Below are 22076 nucleotides of genomic sequence, written 5' to 3' on the forward strand. Positions count from 1 at the left end.
CCCTACCACACGCCCCATGATCGGTGACCCGCTACCATACCACGATCGGTGACGTACACCACCTCTCTCGCCGGCGAAAGTGGGGATCGTGAGTCACGTGACCGCTGGCCGGTCGTGATGAGCGTTGGAGCGCATCCCCCCACGGACACGCCCACACCGGGCCACGAGTGTGGGGGCGGGGGGGCAGGGAATGGGAACATGCCCTGAGTCCAGAACCCAGATCGCCAGCCGATTTGTGGGTCTCCCGTCACAGTGATTAGTCTGCTTCCCACGTAAAGAATCTCAGAAGAATGCGATGAATTCGGTTGATGTTGTAATGAGCTTTCTGGTATGACCGACCCGCAGTGAAGCCAAAAAGGCGCACGCAACGTGGCAGGAAATGACAATGGGCAATTGGTTCATCAACTAAGCTTTGAACTGAAAGGATCAAAAGAGGTTCGTGTTGTTATGCAATGTGAAAGGCTTGTCCTATAACTGAAGACATAGCCTGTCGTTCGATTTGAAGACACAATGCAGTTTGCAGGGTCGATCAATGAATATCTTGGATACCTGTTTCAAGACGCTGCTGGTGTCATCTAAGCTGAGAACACACACATACACACACACACAATATATATATATATATATATATATATATATATATATAGATATATTGGTTTGCTTTTTTGTTTGTTTTTGCCCGTTTGCTTTTAATCAGTGATTGTAGAGGCATCGACAATTAGGACTTAAATAATAGGGAAAGCACAAAAAACAACAGAAAAAGTATTACGCTGAAGAAAAACTGGCAATTCACTCGCAGAGTTATTTGGGAGTAATTAGCGATTCGTCACACCGGATGCGGCGGGATGTCACGTGACCTGTTCACATCGTGGCGACACCCTGAAAACTTCCGGCGTAGGGGTGGAACCTCAGCCAGAGGCACAGCCAAAGGGGGTCATGGGGGCCGCCCCTCCCTTAGGCCTACATTTTTCACCATAGATGTCTCGTGACAAAGAGTTAAAATCGGTGTGATATGTTCTCACCAAGCTCCACCGCCTGACCCCCCCCCCCCCTCTCCCTTAGGAAGATTCTGGCTCCGCCCCTGCTCTCAGTCCTCAGCGGGACAGCGTGTGGCAAGTCCCCAGCGATCAAAGGAAACCGCCCCCTCATCACCCAGCGATCGGTCACCATCGGTGCTAATCACAGACGGGGGCCTCGAAAGCCAGCTGACGCTACAGATGCCCCTGCCGGGGCTCCCGTCCCGACAGCTGCATCGGCAGACGACTGTACCGACCCGGTAGCTGCATCGGCCTGATATCTGCATCGCCCAGATAGCTGCATCGCCCCGATAGCTACATCGGCCCGGCAGCTGCATTGACGTGGCAGCTGCATCGGCGTAACAACTGCATCGGCCCGACAGCTGCATCGGCTCGACAGCTGCATCGGCCCGACAGCTGCATCGGCTCGACAGCTGCATCTACGTGACAGCGGCAGATGCTCAGCTCCCGCAGCAATGCGGCAGCTGTCAGTGAAAGCTGAGCAGCCTTATTGCCCTTCCGCTCAGCCCCGCCACAGCTTCGGCCTCGCTGCGGCCTCTACTCGGCCCGCGCTGCGGTCTCTACTCAGCCCCGCTGCACCTCTACTCGGCTCGCTGCGGCCTCTACTTGGCCCCGCTGCAACCTCTACTTGGCCCCCGCTGCGGTCTCTACTCAGCCCCGCTGCAGCCTCTACTCGGTCTCGTTGCAACCTCTACTCGGCCCGCTGCGGCCTCTACTCGGCCCCCGCTGCAGCCTCTACTCCGCCCCGCTGTAGCCTCTACTCGTCCCCACTGTAGCCTCTACCTGGCCCGCTGCGGCCTCTACCCAGCCCCGCTGCGGCCTCCACTCGATCTCGTTGCAGTCTCTCCTCAACCCCGCTGCGGCCTCTGCCCGTCTCCACTGAAGCCCTCACCCCGGGCGGGCGGCCTGCACTCCGCCGAGTCAATGCTCCCGATGCACGCGCCGTGCAGCGCGAGCCGGGCGTGACGGCGGCCGCGTGACGCGACGCGTGACGCGTGACGACCGCCGGCCGCCCGCAGACGGGATCGGGGTCTGGTCCGAGAGCTCGCACCGGTTGTCACGCTCGGCCTGCCAGCGTGCTGGTGAATCTGTGTCCAGTGCGGAGCGGCGTAAAAACAGCGGAATATTTGGGGCGAGCGTTTCTCGACTTAATCGCCTCTATGCGTCAATATGCGGTCGACGTATATTAATGGTTTAATGTGTTGCTGTAATAGAGTATTGTTATATAGATAGAGTATTATTATTATATATTATATATTTAGAGTATTATTATATATTATATAATAGAGCATTGTTATACAATAGAGTATTGTATAATTGATGTAGGCACCCCTGGGTACCTATTCCTGGGAAACGGTACAAAAAGGCTAACAATGTGCGAATGATGTTAACATACCGTATACGTCGATGTAATATACGTTTGACGTTATCTTTCATGAAAGGCGATGTGGTATGTCCCTTGACCCCACAGATTTCGCACCGGTCCCTGTGTTCTTACAGCCATGCCAGCGCATGAAGAGTTGCGTGCTTTGAAATGTACGGAACATTTCCGACGAATGAAGTGTGATGTAGGCGCAAGTCATGCCAGCTGAGGGCAGTGCTGATCACAGACGCAGATGTCAGGTGGGAACTGCCCTGATCACAGACCAGATGTCAGGTGGGAACTGCCCTGATCACAGACGCAGATGTCAGGTGGGAACTGCCCTGATCACAGACGCAGATGTCAGGTGGGAACTGCGCTGATCACAGACGGAGATGCCAGGTGGGAACTGCCCTGATCACAGACGCAGATGTCAGGTGGGAACTGCCCTGATCACAGACGGAGATGCCAGGTGGGAACTGCCCTGATCACAGACGCAGATGTCAGGTGGGAACTGCCCTGATCACAGACGCCAGATGTCAGGTGGGAACTGCGCTGATCACAGACGGAGATGCCAGGTGGGAACTGCCCTGATCACAGACGCAGATGTCAGGTGGGAACTGCCCTGATCACAGACGGAGATGCCAGGTGGGAACTGCCCTGATCACAGACGGAGATGCAGGTGGGAACTGCCCTGATCACAGACGGAGATGCCAGGTGAGACTGCCCTGATCACAGACGGAGATGCCAGGTGGGAAACTGCCCTGATCACAGACGCAGATGTCAGGTGGGAACTGCCCTGATCACAGACGGAGATGCCAGGTGGGAACTGCCCTGATCGCAGACGCAGATGTCAGGTGGGAACTGCCCTGATCACAGACGCAGATGTCAGGTGGGAACTGCCCTGATCACAGACGCAGATGCCAGGTGGGAACTGCCCTGATCACAGACGCAGATGTCAGGTGGGAACTGCCCTGATCACAGACGCAGATGTCAGGTGGGAACTGCCCTGATCACAGACCAGATGCCAGGTGGGAACTGCGCTGATCACAGACCAGATGCCAGGTGGGATCTGCGCTGATCACAGGCGCGGATTTGCACCAGCGGATCCAAACTGAGTCCCCAACACTTGAACTCCCACGGACCTTCCTCGGTTCAAATTCAAAGCCGAGAGAGTTAGCCGCAGGGTTTGGGGAGGCTGAGGGAACTGGACACAGAATGGGGGCTGCATCCACCAACCTGTCTGGAAATATGTCAGGGACGTAGCCAAGGGCTGGTCAAGGGGTCGTGCCCTCTCCCTCCCCGTTCGTAGATGGGATGCGATTTATTATTCACACGCAGTGCGATCATGCGCTGTGGGATTGCGCAGATATTTGGTCCAAGTGTTATGAAGTTTGACAAAAGTTGGCATTTGCCCCCTTCCCCGAGGACATCTTTGGCTACGTGCCTCAAGTGTACCCCTGTGGCATAGACGCCAGGCACTGGCACAGCGCACAGCTAAGGTGACAAGGTAAGACTGTTAGGTGAAATGCGGCAATGCATTGTGAAGCGTGAGCTGCCACGGATATGCTCCATGTCAGATCTGAATGCGTCGCGTAGCAACGGAGCTGGCACGTGTGCGCGCTTTATGATATTAGGGTACCGATAAGGATGAGACAGCGCATGAGAAACCCATCTGAAGCCCTGTTCGGACACATTTGTGATGAAAAGAAAACATGATTTATGAAGTTCGAACGGCTTCAAAGACGACCATGCCATGGCGCGGTGTTAAGTTCTCAGATTGGAACTGTCGGCAGCTTTTCTTTTTGTTAGTTGTTAAGTGCATTTGTGAGGACCATTATTCACGTGAATAAGACAGTAATAATAGCCTTTGGAGAAAAACAGGAGAATGGTGATATGGATCCGTTGATATTTCGGCAACATGCGTTTATTTAAACGAATAGCAGAAGTGAAACGAATTCACTTCTGCTATTGGATAAAGGCATGTTGCCAAAATATCAATGGAATAAATCTTCATTCTCCTGGTTTTTTCCCTGAGAAATAAGGCCATTACAGTTGTCTTATCTATGTTTTCCTTTTTCGTTTCAGCGTCTTCATGTCGCACATGGCGACAAATATGATTTTAAGACACAAGCGGCATTGATTATATGCAACAATAACCTAACAGCAGGGGCAATGTAACCGAGCAGGTGTGCCAATGATTGTGAGAAGAATGCAGCTACCTCTTTACTCTGGAAAAATCGTACGTGCCTTTCAGGTTGCACTCAAGGAGATAATATCGTTGACGAGCAAAAATATCGTTTCTCCGTCTGTCAAAGGATCTGTCAAAGGGTCCGTCAAAGGATCCGCGCTTCTCGCTTTATGGTGTTGCTTCTTTGTCTGGCTAAATTTGACCATTATTGTCTGGCTTACAACTATAATTATGCGCAGAACAATAACCAAAAGCCTCATGGCAGCTCAAAACAGGACACACGCTTCACCTGTACGACTAGTGTGACACCTCAACTAGCGCACACCTCAGTGTAAGCAGTCCCCACTCATTCTTCCTTAACTGGTTACAACCAGTTACAAACAGCCGCGGGGTAACGCAGGCGTGGATTAATGTGATGCATAACATCATAAATGCAAGGCCCACCTGGCGTTTGTACGCACAGCAGAGCAAAAACCGTAGCCAACTGGTCACTCTTCTTCAAGGACCTGACCAAACAACGTCACGAGACTTCAAGTCCTGACCAGCGCATGTGGATGCGGACCTGGGGCTATCAGCTCAAGGACACTTTCACCCCGAGGCGAAACGCATGGTCACGTGCCACTCGGGACCAATCGGAGCCAGGTCACGTGACTGCGATGATCGGCGTGGGCGCGCGACCACCGGGGTTTGCAATCCCCGCGGCGCAATCGCCGAAGCAATCCAAACCTTATCGCGACCGCGAAGAGTTGAGAGACAGTGGACACGTCAGTCGATCATTAGAGAGGCCCTGCGGCCTTCGGACAGTCGTGTTGACCCCGGGGAGGATGTGGTGAAGGCCGTGATGTCGGAGTGATACTGAAGCGTTAGATGCAGCGGCTGTGTCGAGGTGGGAGGCATTGTGTGTTGGTTCTTAATAGGCGGAAAGCGGCACACGTGGCTCTTGGTAGTGCCAGGGTCACGGTAACTGGCCTGGCAAACTTGTGGTGACCTCCCCAGCCTGGGGGTGGCGACTGTAAAAGCACTTAGAGGTGGCGGCTGTAAAAGACAATCGGCGTGAAAAGAGAAGTAGAATGGAGAGGTTGCCTGATTCTGTTCTCCACCCAACATCGCTGCACATGTCTTAGGTATTCAAAAATTGTTTTCAACACTATTAATTTAGGTACCTGTTTTTAGTTATTAGTTATCATTATTCAGTGAACATGTGAAGCATCATTCACAGCCATGAGCTGCGCTCAAGTCTTTGGCCAGCCCTTCCTTCAGTTTTGCAGGCCGCCTAACAATCTGTGATATCACGGCGGAGCTCATGGAAATCTTGTAAGCATGGGAAGGCAAACCTTCGGTGATTTCCCTCTCGTTCAGGCCCTTCTCAATGCAATTAGTGAAACCTTTCTCCTACTCTTACATGTTCCATACTTGGGGCGTGACTACAATGCAGTTAAATTAAGCAACCATGGCCTAACATGCACTTGCTAACCATCATATCAACGGCGTTTTACCAAGGTCTCGTTCTTCGGATTTCTAATTCAATGGGCTTTCCCACGGCGTATCGCCTTGGAACGCTAGGTAATAAGCAGTGTTTGCTAGAATTTCCCACATAAAACGATGCGATAAATGCAGGCATGTCATCAGCAGGCTCTCATATATCTCTAGACTCTGGATGTGAATGCACCACCGGTTATGCCACTTGACTGGGTTACCGTTAAATGCTCGAGATATCACTTAGCGTCGTTGAATGATCTAAATGATCTAAGTAAAGTACTTTACATCGTTATACGCGGAACTGGCGGTCCCTACATGCAGGACTGGCGGTTCCTATGTGCAGTACTAGGAGACCCTAGGCTGAAGGGCTGAAGGGACCCTAGGAAAGGGGAAGGGAGACCCTAGGGCTGAAGGGCTGAAGGGACCCTAGGAAAGGGGAAGGGAGACTCTAGGGCTGAAGGGCTGAAGGGACCCTAGGAAAGGGTAAGGGAGACCCTAGGGCTGAAGGGCTGAAGGGACCCTAGGAAAGGGGAAGGGAGACCCTAGGGCTGAAGGCATCTGGATCGTTGAGACCGCACGAGCTAACATCGGGTCTTTGGTGTGTCCTATACACCATGATCCCAAAAACGGCTTTGGATCCCCGTCCCCACGTTCTGAGGGGACGGGAAACGAGAAGGACGTCCCATGTCCTTTCCGTGATGAGATGACCGACGTGATGGGCGGTTATACATAATCAGATGCATGTATCAAAAGATATAAGCTCAGCTATATACGCAAAGGTGCAAATCTTAGGACAAAACGGCACATGTTTGCCCCCAAGTAACCGGGTCGAAATCAGTGGGAGCTTTGCAAACAAAACGATATTGCAAAGCCTTCCTACAATCTATTTTGACATGGGCAATGGAGCACGACTTTAATTTGCCGCAAGAAATCCCTTACATCTGACATTGTTGTCATAATGCGGTGGGACACGCTTGCTGTGTTTTGCCTTGGTAAAACGCCACACATTACCATAGTTCAGTAGAGTACAGCAGAGTACCTGACGACGAAGGCAACAAAGCAGGTCTGTCGGGAAGTTTCGACAACAGCAGATGAGTGCCATACACACAAGTGACAAAATCCATCGGCATAACCACTGGGATGCTGACGGAACATAGGTATAAGCACTGGGGTTCTGACGGAACGTGGGTATGACCACTGGGTCCTGGTGAAATCCATGGGTATAACTACTGGGGGTAGTGACGGGACATGGGTATCACCACTGGGTGCTGATGAAATCCATGGGTATGACCACTGGGGTAGTGACGGAACATGGGTATGACCACTGGGTGCTGATGAAATCCATGGGCATAACCACTGGGGTAGTGACGGGACATGGGTATGACCACTGGGTGCTGATGAAATCCATGGGTATGACCACTGGGGTAGTGACGGGACATGGGTATGACCACTGGGTGCTGATGAAATTCATGGGTATAACCACTGGGGTGCTGACGGGACATGGGCTGCTGATGAAATTCATGGGTATAACTACTGGGGTTGTGACGGGACATGGGTATGACCACTGGGTGCCGACGGGCCATACCTTCTCCAATTGTCACAAAGTGTCATCTTGTCCTTCCCCAACGACTATGTCAAGAAATGGCACGCTGCTCATGTTTTTCCTTCAAAGTCTCATTTTCGGGTCGGCCATTGCCCTCTAGGTTTCAATTTTTCCCCATCCAACCCAGATTTCTGCCTCTCCTCCATCTCAAAAACATGATATCGCCAAAGTGCGATGACAAACTACACTCTCCAGGCGTGTCTCTTTATCCGCCTTCAGCACGTGAGTACTCACTGTGAAGGGCGACGGGCTTTCGCAGAGCACGCGGAACTTGACGACCGACACGGGCTCACGGCGTTGAACCAATGACGTCAGAGGCTGAGCCACCACCACGCCACCCGTGTCGTTGGTGATCATGGCCGGTCGGAAAAACTCGGTGAAGTCTTCGTCCTGAGATTGTGAGCGTCAGTCAGCAGATGAAGTGTTCGTGTCAGCATTGATGAAAGATTAGAGGACGCTGAACTGACATGAGTCACGGAGGAAATCACGGAACGCCAGTCAAGGGCTTAGCTGAATAGCTGAGACACTTAAAACAGAATGACAATGGTATTTGACAGCAGAACAGCGGTGTTCCAAGTAGAGCGGCATATAGTCTGTTCCGGCGCGGATTATTTGCGCTATCTTCTGGGAACTCAGAGCCTTGAACTGCGTTTATATAGCATCGCAACTGCACGGTCACACACGAAAGTATATTAAAATCTTTTCACCGGGCAGCTTTATTGCATGTGAGATATCAATTTAGCATGGCGCGTTAAGACGGCTTCTTCTGTCCCTTCCGAGGGGCTTATGCCATCACGGAAGATGAATGTGGCGTTGATTGCCTCATTGCGATGACAAAAAAACGTAACTCCACCCGAGTCGCCGCTTCGCCAAAAACGCAACGGGCGCGTTGCGACAGCCGACACTGGATGATGGGCGGAATGCGCGTGATGGTAGCGATCCGCAAAGCGGAGAGAGCGAGAATCGGGGGTGCGAGGTGAAAAATGTGGACACAGTGCTATAGGCGGTACAGGATGAGCGCAATAACATGACAGAATGTATGCAAGGGAGAGAAGAAGCTAAAACAGGTAGAGAGAGATGTGTCGATTTGCTACACACACACACACACACACACACACACACATATATATATATATATATATATATATATATATATATATATATATATTCACCGTGGTCGGTTGCCAGCTCCGATCCCTCACCGTGCTCGGCTGCCAGCTCCGATCCCTTACCGTGCTCGGCCGCCAGCGCCGGTCCCTCACCGTGCCTGATTGTCAGCCCCGGTCCCTCACCTTGCTCGGATGCCAGCTCTGGTCCCTCACCGTGCTCAGCTGTCAGCCCCAGTCCCTCACCTTGGAGATGGGTCGCAGTGTCAGCCGGTCGGCTCCGTCCACCTCGAACACGAGCACGTGGGTTCCCGGCTCCAGACTCTCCGGCACTCGCTCGAACCGGGACGGCTCCCCCGGCGTCCCTAGGCGACAAGCTGAAGACGGGGGGGGGGGGATGAGGTGCTGTTTCAGGGTTATTAAGGGAGGTTCAGGGGGATGTTGCAGACGTTGGATGAGATTCATCCTGTGTTAACGTGTCTGCGCAATGTGGCTGATGTTACAGCTTGTCCATCACGCACTCCGAGCTACTTCCGTGACCGCTTTTATGTGAGAGGTCTTAAACAGACAGGGGCTAAAGTGACATACATTTGTACTACTGATAGAGCTCCTTAGCTTTAGTTATTCATGAGTAGTACCATTTATGTTAAGATTACGAACCAAACGCATTATGGCGTTTGTTGACAGTTTGTTTTGCGGAAGTACTTATGGTAGATCATGGATTGAACGTGGTTGGGGCTTTTCATATCCTTGAACGGACTCTATTTTCCAATATTTCTGGACTCGAATGTGATCCTTTGGATGTTGTGTAGACAGCATTTGTTTAAAATCATTAAGTCCCCCTACTAAGGCCACTCGATTTTGATCAAGTTTCATCGTTCTATCTAACACAAGATACGATAAAATGTCGACAATAAGTAATCATTGCTAGCATGGAAATCTGCGGTTAGTTGAAAAGGCGCCTCACATAATACGCTAATGATGTTGTATGGTATACCTAGTATATGAGCACCTATAGCTGTCACGGATTTCAGAACTTCAAGTGTTTCTTTCATCACGCATGTCTTCCGGTAGTTTTGTTGTCAAATCAGAGGCATCGAACTTTCCAGTGGGTACAAAAAGCGTGGTAAGAACGATTGCTGTACACTTACTCCACCCGATGTCAATCGCGAGAGCTACCGCGACACTCCTAAATCCCAATCAATCCCCGCATCAATGCAGCGAAAACGAAAGTCCCTTCCACTTACCGTTCGCGCAGTCGAATCCCGCGACGAACAATACGATCCCCGCCGCCACGAATGCCATGATGCCGCCACGGAGTCCCATTCACAGGTCAGTTTCGGTCTGCGCTCTTCCCATTCACCGTCGTTTTCACCCACCACCGCCGCCGCCTCTGCACTGTCGGCATACACCGCCTCACTTCCCGCTCCGCTGTTCCTCTATGCGATCGCCGCACGCCGTCGCCCGCGCGCCGTCCGCGGCGGTGCCTTCGCCACTACCGCACGTACGCTGCAGTCGCCGGTGCTAGCTTCCTGCCGACTGGCGGGCGTCGGAGTCGCCGGCGCAGTGCGCGCAGCGGACGGTGGCGGCCCTCTCACGCCGCTGCTCACGCCTCGTCTCACGCCTCACGCGTCACGCCCTGGGGAGGAGAACGCGTCTTATCGGCGTGGAGTCGCCACGAAAGGGATCGGTGGGTGTAAGGTGCGGGAGGGAGGAAGAGAGGAGGCGGGGCCGAAGGATTGATGGGTGACGTAGTGGTTACTTTGTCCACTAAATCGCTTCATAGGATTCGTATCAGAGAACGCTGGACGTATCAGATGCTGTTATGTTGATGGAGTGTTTTCTGCGTTTCAGTCCATTTATTTAGAGTAGAGCGAACGTGACTATCAAGGCTCATTAAAACTTCACATTACTAACGCAAGATTTGTGTAAAAAATCAGGCGTGCAGGAAAACAACCCGATTGAAAACAGAATTACGTAAGCTGTTAAGTGCACTTGCAAGGAACATTATTCAGATAGATAAGACAACAGTAATAGCCCTATTCCTCTGAGAAACCACGGAGAGTGTTGTCAAAATATAGACGCATTCCTATCTCCATTCACCTGGTTTTTCTCCGAGGACTAAGGCTATTACCACTGTCTTATCGATTGGAAACAAACCGTACTTCGCTATAGGCTGGATATAGATACTCCGCGATATTCCGACACTTACTTCGTGCAGCCACCGGTAAACAAATGACAGGGATTCGACGTCTGGTTAGTTTGGCAGGCGTGAAAACCTCATGCTGCCAAGTTGAGGTGGTTCGATGTTTGTCATGTTTGTCATGGATGTTTGTCAGCGAATGGTAAGTACACCCGTTAAATCATGGGCTCTATCCATAGTACGGGCAGACAATGCATGGATTGCCTGCATCGCATCGCCAGGTGTGCCCAAGATGCATTAAAAGGAAAGAATACTCGATGCTACGTCAGAGATGTGTCCACCGAAAAAATGACCCCATTGCTCAGGAAGACATTTATGAACACCTCGTTTCTAATGCAACATAACCTTCCGGTGGACTTAATAGTTTTGCAAATATGAGTCGGAGACAGAATATAATCAGCATGACATGCTTTCTTTAACAAACAGACTTCATGCTCATGGTTCACAGGGATTGACAAACGATATACAAATATGGTTGGCTACTAGCCCTAATCTGTGGACAGCATCGACATCATCATCATCATGGTCATCATGTTGATCGACTGGAGGAGGCAGAAAGTGTTGGACTCGGGACAATGAGTGATTTATAATAGCTTGGGCGACAAACAGGCGTACTTTAGCACGCTTTTTTGGCATCATAACGGCCATAGCGGAGAATATTTTCTTTTCTTTTTTGTCTTGCTGTGCATCCTGAGCTCGAGTTCTTTTTTAGCAGCTTGCGCAATAATCACCGAAGACTGATCGGATCGGCTGCCAAAATATGTCCCAGTGTTGCAGCGGAAGAATGGCTTACCATAGTCCCGTATCCATGACAGCCACGTTAGCGACAGCGCACTGCACGCCTTGCCTGTTACAAATACATATTTTAAAAAAGATAAATGATTCCGAATGGTTTGCACGCGTGGCTCTGGGTTCAAAACACCTGCTAAGCATAGCTTATTGCGTGTACACTTAACCCACCAACCAAGTCGAGCCGTCCTGTTTAACGTATAATAATTTTGCCTCCGCTCTTTCGCCAGACCGGACCGCGGGGGTTTCACGTGCCGCACAATGCTGCGGCACGCCCGCCCCAGGACTGGGTTGACCCTCGTTGGCCATTTGCCAGCTGCTATTCCCATTTCAGTCGGGTCAAGTAATACACCCGCTGAAGGACTCGTAGGCAGTGCCGCTGGATTGTGGGTTCAACATCTCTCTCCCTTAGACCATGGGGAAGACTTAAATAAGCTAAAGGAAACGCCAACAATTTTGCTGCATGCCTTTTATACGAATGTAGCTCACCGGACATCGCTAACATGGCTGAAAGCATCCGTCCGGGAAAGTTCTAGGACATTTCATTTAGCGTCTTTTTTTAGAGAAGAGCACACCGATATGAACCTTACTTTTGACTGACATATTTTGTGCTCCTACTTTTTCGTACATTCCGATCTTGAATCTCTCGTGAGTTTGTTCTTCATGGTGACGCTGGTGGTCTGGATCTCACACGGTTGTCACCACCAGGTTTAGATGGTTGTCATGATTCTAATTCGCCCACCCAGCAGCCTGTAGTCACGCCTTATCCCCAATCTCAATACGCTTCTAGGTTTTTAGACGAATTGTTATCAGATGAAATAACAACTTAAGCACGGAATCCGGTCCTTCCGAATCGAGATGACACAATTCCTCAATTTTTAATGCGAAATGCGTCAGATTGTAAGATAAAGCATCTGGAAATGCGTTCTATGTGTGTACTACTTTAAGTGCATCGGCATGGCCACTGCGCTGGAATGTATATGAATGTTTCGGGTTAGAGGTCCAACCATCTGGCTTTCATTTCCTTGAGCTTACACACGGTCCCATCCATTCGAAAAGTGCTCGACAGAGCTTTCCAGCATTAACGGAACGACAGGACAAGAATCGCGACAAGGACCACCTAGAAGTCGTTCAAAATTACATGTCCGGTTCGTTGATGTTCCAGTCATCCCGTCAGGTCGGTCTACTGGGTCCAGGACCCACTCCGTCTGCAATTAGCCTTTTGAAGCATTCATGAATATACTCCGGTTCGATTCTTTACACTATGCAGTTTTATAGATAACTCCCTCGTTGTTCTGATTTCGCATTGCAGCTTACTTCAAGTATGTTTAGGATATTTCACCTTTCAATACGTTTATTATGACAAATATTGTTCGCTGGCAGCTTAACTCCCAACCGTGTGCACATTCCACAAGCGCACCTATTAAGGATAAAGAAAACTACCATAACAATGTTAAATGTTTCGAGTGCGACACGTGCTTCGTTGTACTGTGCAAGCAAAAGACTTCCTTTGCTGTTACAAGTTCTGTTCATGAAATATTGCACTTGTAGCTTCGTCAGCCCCACACATGGTGTAGCACGTGCTTTTCATTCAATTCGTTTGAATTCCTAGGGTTCATGAATTCCCAAATCCGGTCAGGGCATGACAGACGCCGCGCCCCACGGACCCCAGCCAGCCCCAGTACCGCTGTGCGCATAAGTTCTCTCCACTTTTCTTTGTTTTTGAGAGTTTTCTGAGCAGGCCTAAACGAACCCGTGGATTGCCCGGCCATCTAAGGATTCTTCCGATCTGTGAAGAACTCCAGACCTTCCGCGCCTACGAGCTTGCATGGTAGGTGGCGTAACTTCCATTGCCGATGTCATGCATGCATGCAAAGGGCAATGCCCAGATTAAAAATCCAGCACCCAATTGAACCTCCCGACATTCAAACCCAAATTGCCAATCCCTCCCATTTTTCAGAGGCACGCAGTGGAGAAAGTTCCCATCACTGTCTGGCGCCTGAAAAGCGAGGCACTGGCCTAAGACGGGCGCATGTAACGAACTAATTACAGCCGTCACACCGCCATGGACTTCCGCTGTGACGTCACGCACCCGGCGGCGGCGGCTGTGACGTCACTCGAGCCGACGCGCCGACGGCGGGCGGGGTGTTGACGGTCTGGAGTCCGTCGACATCTCAGCTCGCGAGGCCCGTGGTAGGGGGAAGGGGGAGTTTTTCGCCGGTAGGGGAGATGCGCTCCGCTGGCAGCGACGCTGCGGTCAGCTGGCGGCCAAGTGGGGGGGGGGGGGGGGGATCAGGCCCGCGGGAGCCACCGAGGCATGTGTAGAGCGATGGGTGGCCTTGAATCTCAGGACACCTGCATTGTTTGAAGTTCTCAAAGATTTTCCAAATTGAGATTTGTACAAACCGGAGGAAAATGTTCGAGCCGCTAGAGGAAACTATAACGACAGTGCAGGTCCTAGAAGAGACACGTCACAACATATAAAAGAGGGCAGGCCATGTTAAGCTTGCCTTCCGATGCGTGCCACTGCGATTGCCGAGGTTGGAGCTCTCCATCGCCTGGAGAGGCTCTTACCTATGGGTCAAATCCTCCTCGCATAATAACTGCAAACAACGATTGTCTCTATCCATCAATGCCTTATCAAAATCACCAAAAATATATGAAATTGCTAGAGACATAAAGTACTATAGAAGAAGAGCATGTGATTTGTATTCAGCAACAAGTCATCGAACCCAGCTCCTCCATACACGTCTTGGAGCTTTGCGTATGTCGTTGTCATAAAAGCGGTATCGTTCACGTTGATTGTGGAGGGAAATCCAAATAAACTGGTAGCATTTTGTGAGATACAAGAGCCACAGAAAAAGGAAAGGATTACACTGTGATGACTAAGACTCTACCATGAATGGTTCGTCACGGTGCTGATAGGCTGCGCTGGCATTTGTACCAGAGTTATGTAGTGTCCATGTTATGGTTACAACCTAATATAGATATTGTGGTGTAAAGGGGAGACAGCTGTCAAGAAAAAAAAACAGAGATGCAGCATAAAGACAACTCTACTTTCAGTGCATGTGTGTACCTGCCAATTTTATATGTTTGTGGGTGACCGTGTACCCTTTAAGGTATTTCATGTATCTGAAAACCAGACTATGTTGAAAAAACTGTAAGGATGCTTTCCATGTCATCGTGCATGATAGCGCTTCTTTTTGAATAATTTCGTTTATTGTATTTGATCGGCTTGAAACACGGCAACAGACACAACCACGTTGCTCATTATAGCTCCAGGTGGACAAAAACACAGCTTGATACCATGCAAGATAATGTTAGACGTCAGCGTGTAATTCGTATAACGTAACGCCACGGCTGCTACAACGCCAAGACGGCCAATTGGTGCCCCTCAAGCCACCTACAAAGAGCATGCAGACCTCTATGACTCATCAAAGCTTCGGTAGGTTTGTATCGTCTCCACGGTCGGCAAAAGGCTTTCACTTCAGAATATTCCAGGACTTGGCAACTCTTGGGTTTCGATGTTGTTCACGCGAGTCCCGCGGTTTTTGGTCGGGCTCCAGCCGCCGAGGATTTCGTGCGTGTTTTTTGCGCAGATGGCGCCACTGGGCTGCAGCTGGAGGTGCCCCCGCCAGTGGCGGAGGAAGCGGTCGTCACGGAGGTGGGGGGGGGGGGGGGGCGGAGGGGTTGACGGCCGCCGGATGTGGGGGCAGGGGAGGGCAAGGCGTGGAACAGGGGCTTTTTGTTGGCGAGAGTGACCGGTGAACGGTGACAGGGCCGGGCGCGCGGGTAATGGCGGGAAACAATGGCAAGCTTCCACTTACTTTCACTTAAACTAACCTTATGATAGTTCAGCCGATATCCTATAAAGTTTTAGGGAGAAAAATAAGAAGTGCAAAACCAAAGTGACAGATGGCGTCGTTTCAAGCCTTGCGTGCCCCGTTTTGCGTGGTTCCTATTCATTTCACCCAGCCTCGTTATCGGTGCCTGCTGTAAAAGCCACTCGCGTCTTTCATGAAGATCACACACTTCGTGTTGGTGCCTCCCGAAACTTTTTTCGTTTTCATTACGTATAGCGGCCGTACGGTGAAGCCATTGATGTAGGTGGACACCTTTCTCACTGACAGCCCTGTCCCGTCTTTTTGCGTGTCCACTGTGACCTTACGATGGCCATGCAGAGGAGGGGAGGGGGAGGTGGGAGTAGGCGGCGTTAGGAATCCTCGACTGATCCGTTTGCCCGCCAAAGGGACGCAGGGTCGCGCACGGCTGTTAAGTCACGCGCAACGGTCCACACCACGGTTCTGAGCAGCTGCAAAGGTTCATCTAAATAATCAAGTCGGAGCTTATGCGGCCGCCAGCCCGTTTAAATAACTAAGAGTCAGCAGCAGCGACTTGAATCTAGACGCCTCGCGTCTTGCACTCAGTATGGTTAGCCGTTGTGAGTCCATAGCAACGCTTTTCCAATGACACCGAATTGTTTCTGTTTTACGGACATGCTAGCAGAACAGTCTGGCGCCGCAATGGCTTGCCAACACTCGCTAAGCCTACGCTTTCAAAGTATCGTTAAGCTTCCAATGTTCCCTGCAGCCCTCCTTCAGCTTCCAGTGTTCCCTGCAGCTGGTGAGCTGCTAACATGCTGAGTTCATGCAGCATGCGTTGCTGGGGTGCTGCTCTGTATTTCTCAGCAACGACGCCGGACAAGTCAACGATGCGTTGGATGTGAACCTGCCAACTGACGCCTATTGGCCAGAGCCAGGGCTACGGCCGCTAAACATACAGCAGAAGAGTGTTGATTTTTGCCTCCTTTAGCCAGACACGGCATTTCGGAATGCGTGCCCGCAGTAAGGTATTGAAAGGTTTTTAATTGCATAAGACAGCATTGATAGCATTATTCCTCGGAAAATAACCAGGAGAGTGGACAGATGAATATATCTACATTGCGGATACAGGCCTGTATCAAAACGAATGTCAGCGATCAACTCAAACTGATTTTGAAACTTTTGAATGTACTGCTGATATCTGTTTCGATAAAGGCATGCAGCCGAAACATATATGCATCCATCCACCCATTCTCCTGGTTATTGTACGAGGAATGGGGTTATAAATATTGTCTTATCAATATGCTAACGTTGCTCGCAAATGCACTTAACAACTTGCGTTTTTTTCTGCAGGATTTTTTAACACCAAAACAGTTCGTATTGGAAAAAGGATGTAGGCCAAAATCATGGGATACTATGCTTTAACACGCACCCGGGTGGCCGGCTGGATACCCTTCGCTCGGATCGGGGTCAATTTGCCCCCCCCCCCTGATATATCGGGAACTAAGAGAGCCGCAGGCTGCATTCCATGGCCCCTCCCTGAGCTATTTCTGATATAAACGAGGCCATTTCTCGCTTGCCTTGCAACCAAATTTTTTGAAAAATGACCGTCTAACTAGGCCCACTTAGGACCTTATAAGTTCAGAGATCTTTTGCTGTTTTAGCGATCTTTAATGCACCAAGAGGTAAGTAATGGTTAAGCGACACTATAGCGCAAGCATTGGTTTTGTGGACAGCATTCCACGCTTCAAGTTGGACTTGGGATCATTCATGATCACACGCCTAGCTTGAAACATCAAATGCTCTGAGTAAAACTAAAGTTTGCACTGTAACGTTACGTTTAACCAGTACCTCCTGGCATATCGAAGCTCGATAAATTGCCATGATATCTCCGAACTCGTGCCGAAAAGGGACACAAAAAAACAGAACAAAAAAAAAAACAGGAACTGAAGGCCTTCCTTTCTCAATCAGCTGTTTAGGACCTTCACGATTCCGGTGCAGTCCGGACGGGCCCAGTGGGTCTTGCCTTCCTATTTAACGTTGTAAATGGCGCGAGTTCCATGAAGATTGGAGACTGGTATGAGCTACATAATGCATTTTTATGGCTGCTCTCATATACGCTTGCAGACTGCCCTAGAGAACTAGATATCCAACCGAACGAAGATTTCTCTCGTGAGATACTCTCAATCATTGATAGCATGCTCTTTAATTTCCATGTTCACCTGCTTTCCTTAAACTTTGACTGTATGTTTTACAGCATTAGCGTGGGATTCGAATTTTGCCTGTACCAAATTTGCTTAGGAGATCTTGGGGCGACGGCCCAGTTGACACTTTACAAATCAATGAAAATTTTGGCCGATATTTTGACGTGCCGTGCACCGCCGAGAGGCGGATTTTCCATGCCAGTCTGCCTTGCTGGCCAGTTATGAACTCACCAATGGGGACGATTCTTAGAAGCGTGATTTCTAATATGGGAACCAAATGTTAACTACGCGGTGCATTGACCGGTGTTGTATATATACCCGTTAATGTTCGCAGAACAATATAAAACCAAGCTAACCAGAATCAGCTCGTTCTCCCAATTGGGCTAACCTGGTGACACTGATGATGACGAACAGTTCGTGTCGTATAACGACAAAACATTTACAGCAACAGCCATCACAGGTACTGAGGACTGGCCGACATATTCCTATCCATGACTTCGACTGCGGCCGCCCCCACGGGAGTTGGCGAAACTGGCCACGGTCCTGCTCGGAACCGGATGATGCGGCAAACGCAGCGATCCCAGGACGAATCAAAGAGCCGCTGGCCTCAATAGCAGCCTGGACCGGACTCGGCCACCATTTCGGCGGCATTGCGAGGGAAGTAGTCCAAATGGTTGGTTACCAGATGTAAGTCTGTTTCCTTTTGGTGTTGAAATGCTTAGATGCGTATGATCCAACATTATGATGGAATATTCAGCAATTGTACACATCAGTCATACCTGTAGGTAATGCGCACTTCAAACGTCTAACCGATGGAAAATTCGCTAAACTTATCGATTGCGTTACAACTTCGGAACATTCTTTATAAAGCCTGGAGATCATTTTCAAAGGTCGGGATAGAAAATCTGCAATTTCTGCGTAACGTGTATAGTTGGGAGAGCTTGCCTGCCAGACGCAGTATCACATTGTCATCTACATTAAACAAGCCGACTGATCCTGCCAAAAAGTTTTCGAATACCCATTCTCCTCTGAGCTCAAAAGTCAGGTTTTGGCCCTAAAAATCTCAACAATCTAAATATTACTGCCGTTGTACCTTGTGTCAGGAGACAACATTTATTCAAATTCATTTACGCATGTAATAAAGCCAATGAAAGTGGGGTACATGCTTAAGGACGTTGGTATGTGCAGACGTCTCTATATGGTAAGACAAATAGGAGACAATTAAATCATCAGTTACCACGCAACTTAAAACACTCACGAGCTGGATCTCATGCCTGACAATTTCCAAGCACGAGAAACCGGAAAAGAATTTGGTCTCCCTGTATTGGACGGGCTGCCCAACAACACCTGTTCTCAGGCGCGATCCCACTACTGCCCGACACGGGTACTTTTGGCTGCTCGGTCGCCCGCCTGGCCCCAGTACGCACCTCCTTAGACAACCTGGCGACCCCGGACTTCTCCGGGGGGCCCCATATTGATGCCAAACTTAGTGCGGACACCCGATCGACACAGAGCGCCGTAGGGCAGGACTCCCGTCCTCAAGAGATCCACAAATCCATGCCTCCGAGTCGCCGGATTACAGGAGCACGCCACAGCTCCCAGCGAGCAGTGGGGGATAGCGATGCCGGGCGGTGAATCACGTAACCTGGTGTATCTGTTACACGCCGTCGCACGTGCCTTTACTGATCATGGAAGCTCCACCATAATTTGCATGGCGGATGGTGCAGTTGTCACAGATGTTCTACGAAAGGATGGCGGTTTGTGCAAATGAAGAGAGGCGAAGGACCGACGGCCTAACCGGCCGCCGAACAATGCAAAAGCCTAATGATATCTTAAAATAGGGCCAAGGCATAGAACATCGCTAATGGCAGACGGGTGTAGCGCTTAGGTGCACGGCGTGCAGCGCCATCTGCCAGATAACATGCCACTTGTGTATTCTTGGTCATGTTCTCCTCCAGGCTCCAGGGGGAGAAAACATGTCATGTACATCAAACCCAAAATAAGCATCTCCGAGCCGGGAAAGGAGGCTTTTAGAGCATCTCTCTTCGATGGCAGTCTTAAAACAACCGACGAATAACATCTCACCGAAAATCTAGCTTTGAAAATGCCGCGCACTTGCCAAGATGTGGCCGGGCCAAAGGCCGTCATTTCCGATTCGTCCGACCGCAGCCAGACGCAACTCACATGTTTCATGGTGACATCTAGTGCCCTCCCCCCCCCCCCCTACTAGTGTCCATCCTCTGCGCCATCGTCATCTCGTATGTGTTCGCCCATTGTCTGTTAGCTCATGACATGCGATCTTTTATTGCCCAGGCGTTGTGTTCTGGTGTCATAGGTCAATATTTTTGGGGGTAGAAATTTATTATGAATGAGGTTGCCTAGGATGAAAAATACGTCGCTGAAAATATTACTAATTTGAGAAGTGTTGGGGGTTCCAGAAATGAAAACTGGCAAGGCGGAAACCTGAAACGTGTAACAGGTTGTTCTGTTTCATATCTAGCATTCTAATGATCATCAGGAATTAGTCCACTTCAATTTGGTGAACAGCAAATTTCATTCTTCCCCATTTCTTGTTCATCAGATAGTCTTCTTGTTCAGCGGCACGACCCATTATTGTCTTGAAATGATTTCAAAACAAGTTAGACTTTTCTGCAATGGTTCGCATTTCCTGCAAGTTCTGCGGCACTCTAGCAAAGGATATCGGTACTCAAAACCAACATTCCGGGCCCGTTATATACATTGGAAGGAGTACCAGAAACGATAACTCTGCTCTCAAGTGCAAATGGAGAGTGTAGGCACAGCGCTGTTACACGGCGCGTTTTTGTTGAGATTCCAAGCAGGAGGGATAAGAGGACAGCTTGGTTGATTTTTGTGATCAACTTTTTGACGAACTGGATCAGCGACCTTCAACGATTTGTGCCCTTGAACGCAATATGGACAGCCGTAGTTCAATATGATGCCTACACTCGTTATCCGTTGCCAGCAAACAGCAGCCATCGGCGTTCGTCCTGTTGCCTCTAACATGTCGCGTTAGGCCACAGTGCATGACTCAAAACTATGGAAACCGCGAGCTACGACCGTGTGTACACCATACATAAAATAAATCATTTCAGACTCATGACGTCTTCAAATACGAGACAGGTTGTAATGGTTATGGCAAAAATCTCTTACCGCTCAACCAACTCAAGGAAGAAAAAAACTTGAAAAGGAATTTGGTCTCCCTGTATTGGACGGGTGCCCAACGACGCCTGTTCTCAGGCGCGATCCCACTACTGCCCGACACGGGTACTTTTGGCTGCTCGGTCGCCCCGCCTGGGCCCAGTACGCACCTCCTTAGACAACCTGGCGACCCCGGACTTCTCCGGGGGCCCCATATTGATGCCAGGCTTAGTGCGGACACCCGATCGACACAGAGCGCCGCAGGGCAGGACTCCCGTCCTCAAGAGATCCACAAATCCATGCCTCCGAGTCGCCGGATTACAGGAGCACGCCACAACTCCCAGCGAATGGCGGCGGGCAGCGATGCCGGGCAGTGAATCACTAAGCCAGCGTTTTCATTTCGTCTTGCACAGGGAACATGACTTAGCAAGTCGATTGCAGTGAGCAAGAGTTGATAGCTTAACCAATAAGCACGTTTTTACTGAACTGGGAATAGCTGTGAGGCCACAAATTTATACCTGAACCTGTAAAGGTCGCAAACCTTTCAACACTCAAGCCAGTCTTAACTTGCAAAGTATAAATCTTGTGCTTTCGGAACGAGATTCCATGAAGCAATATCGAACGCATATCATGAAATGCTTCAGACACATCTAGAAAAAGATTGAACATCGCTATAAACAGAACACCACCCAGCATGTTAATGCATTACGAGCATTTAACATTTGGAACGCCATGTCCGTTGCCCGGCTAGCTCAGTCGGTAGAGCATGGGACTCTTAATCCCAGGGTCGTGGGTTCGAGCCCCACGTTGGGCGAAGTTTTCATTTTAGGGTTATTCCGGTGTGAGCGTTACCAGCAAGCTCGTAGACCTTTCGAATTGCACCATTCACTTTTTTGAACATTGCTTTCATTTCCTCAGTGTCAGCTAAAAGATCTTTCACCAAAAGTGTCCAGACGTAGCTCGCCCCACCGTTCGACTTAACACGATTCCCACCTCCAGTCTTCGTTGGCGTAGGGAGCTCTTGCAATTTATGCCGCGTTGCCAGCCAGACGTTCCCGCGTGATGAAGGGAGATGCGTGTGTTTATTTCCTATTCGCATTTCCATTCGCAGCCCTGGCTGGCAA

The 22076-nt window shown here is 50.0% G+C and overlaps 1 protein-coding gene and 1 non-coding gene across 2 annotated transcripts in view; one reads left to right on the forward strand and one right to left on the reverse strand.

The window, feature by feature from the left end:
* Nucleotides 1–10405, reverse strand: part of LOC119104749 (protocadherin Fat 4) — a 33827-nt gene extending 23422 nt beyond the window's left edge. The window contains exons 1-3 of the mRNA XM_037228469.1: nt 10024–10405; nt 9023–9153; nt 7905–8060 (exon numbers count right to left, since the gene is read on the reverse strand). Of these exons, the coding sequence (XP_037084364.1) occupies nt 7905–8060; nt 9023–9153; nt 10024–10102 (366 nt within the window). The 5' untranslated portion in view covers nt 10103–10405. The remainder of the gene's footprint in view (nt 1–7904; nt 8061–9022; nt 9154–10023) is intronic.
* An 11288-nt stretch (nt 10406–21693) lies between these two features.
* Nucleotides 21694–21766, forward strand: TRNAK-CUU (transfer RNA lysine (anticodon CUU)). Its single transcript has one exon. It is a non-coding gene; the product is annotated as a tRNA-Lys (tRNA).
* Nucleotides 21767–22076: the final 310 nt, after the last annotated feature.

The sequence above is a fragment of the Pollicipes pollicipes genome, unplaced genomic scaffold, assembly GCF_011947565.3.
Source record: "Pollicipes pollicipes isolate AB1234 unplaced genomic scaffold, Ppol_2.1 Scaffold_6052;HRSCAF=7182_pilon_pilon_pilon, whole genome shotgun sequence".
NCBI lineage: Eukaryota > Metazoa > Arthropoda > Thecostraca > Pollicipedomorpha > Pollicipedidae > Pollicipes > Pollicipes pollicipes.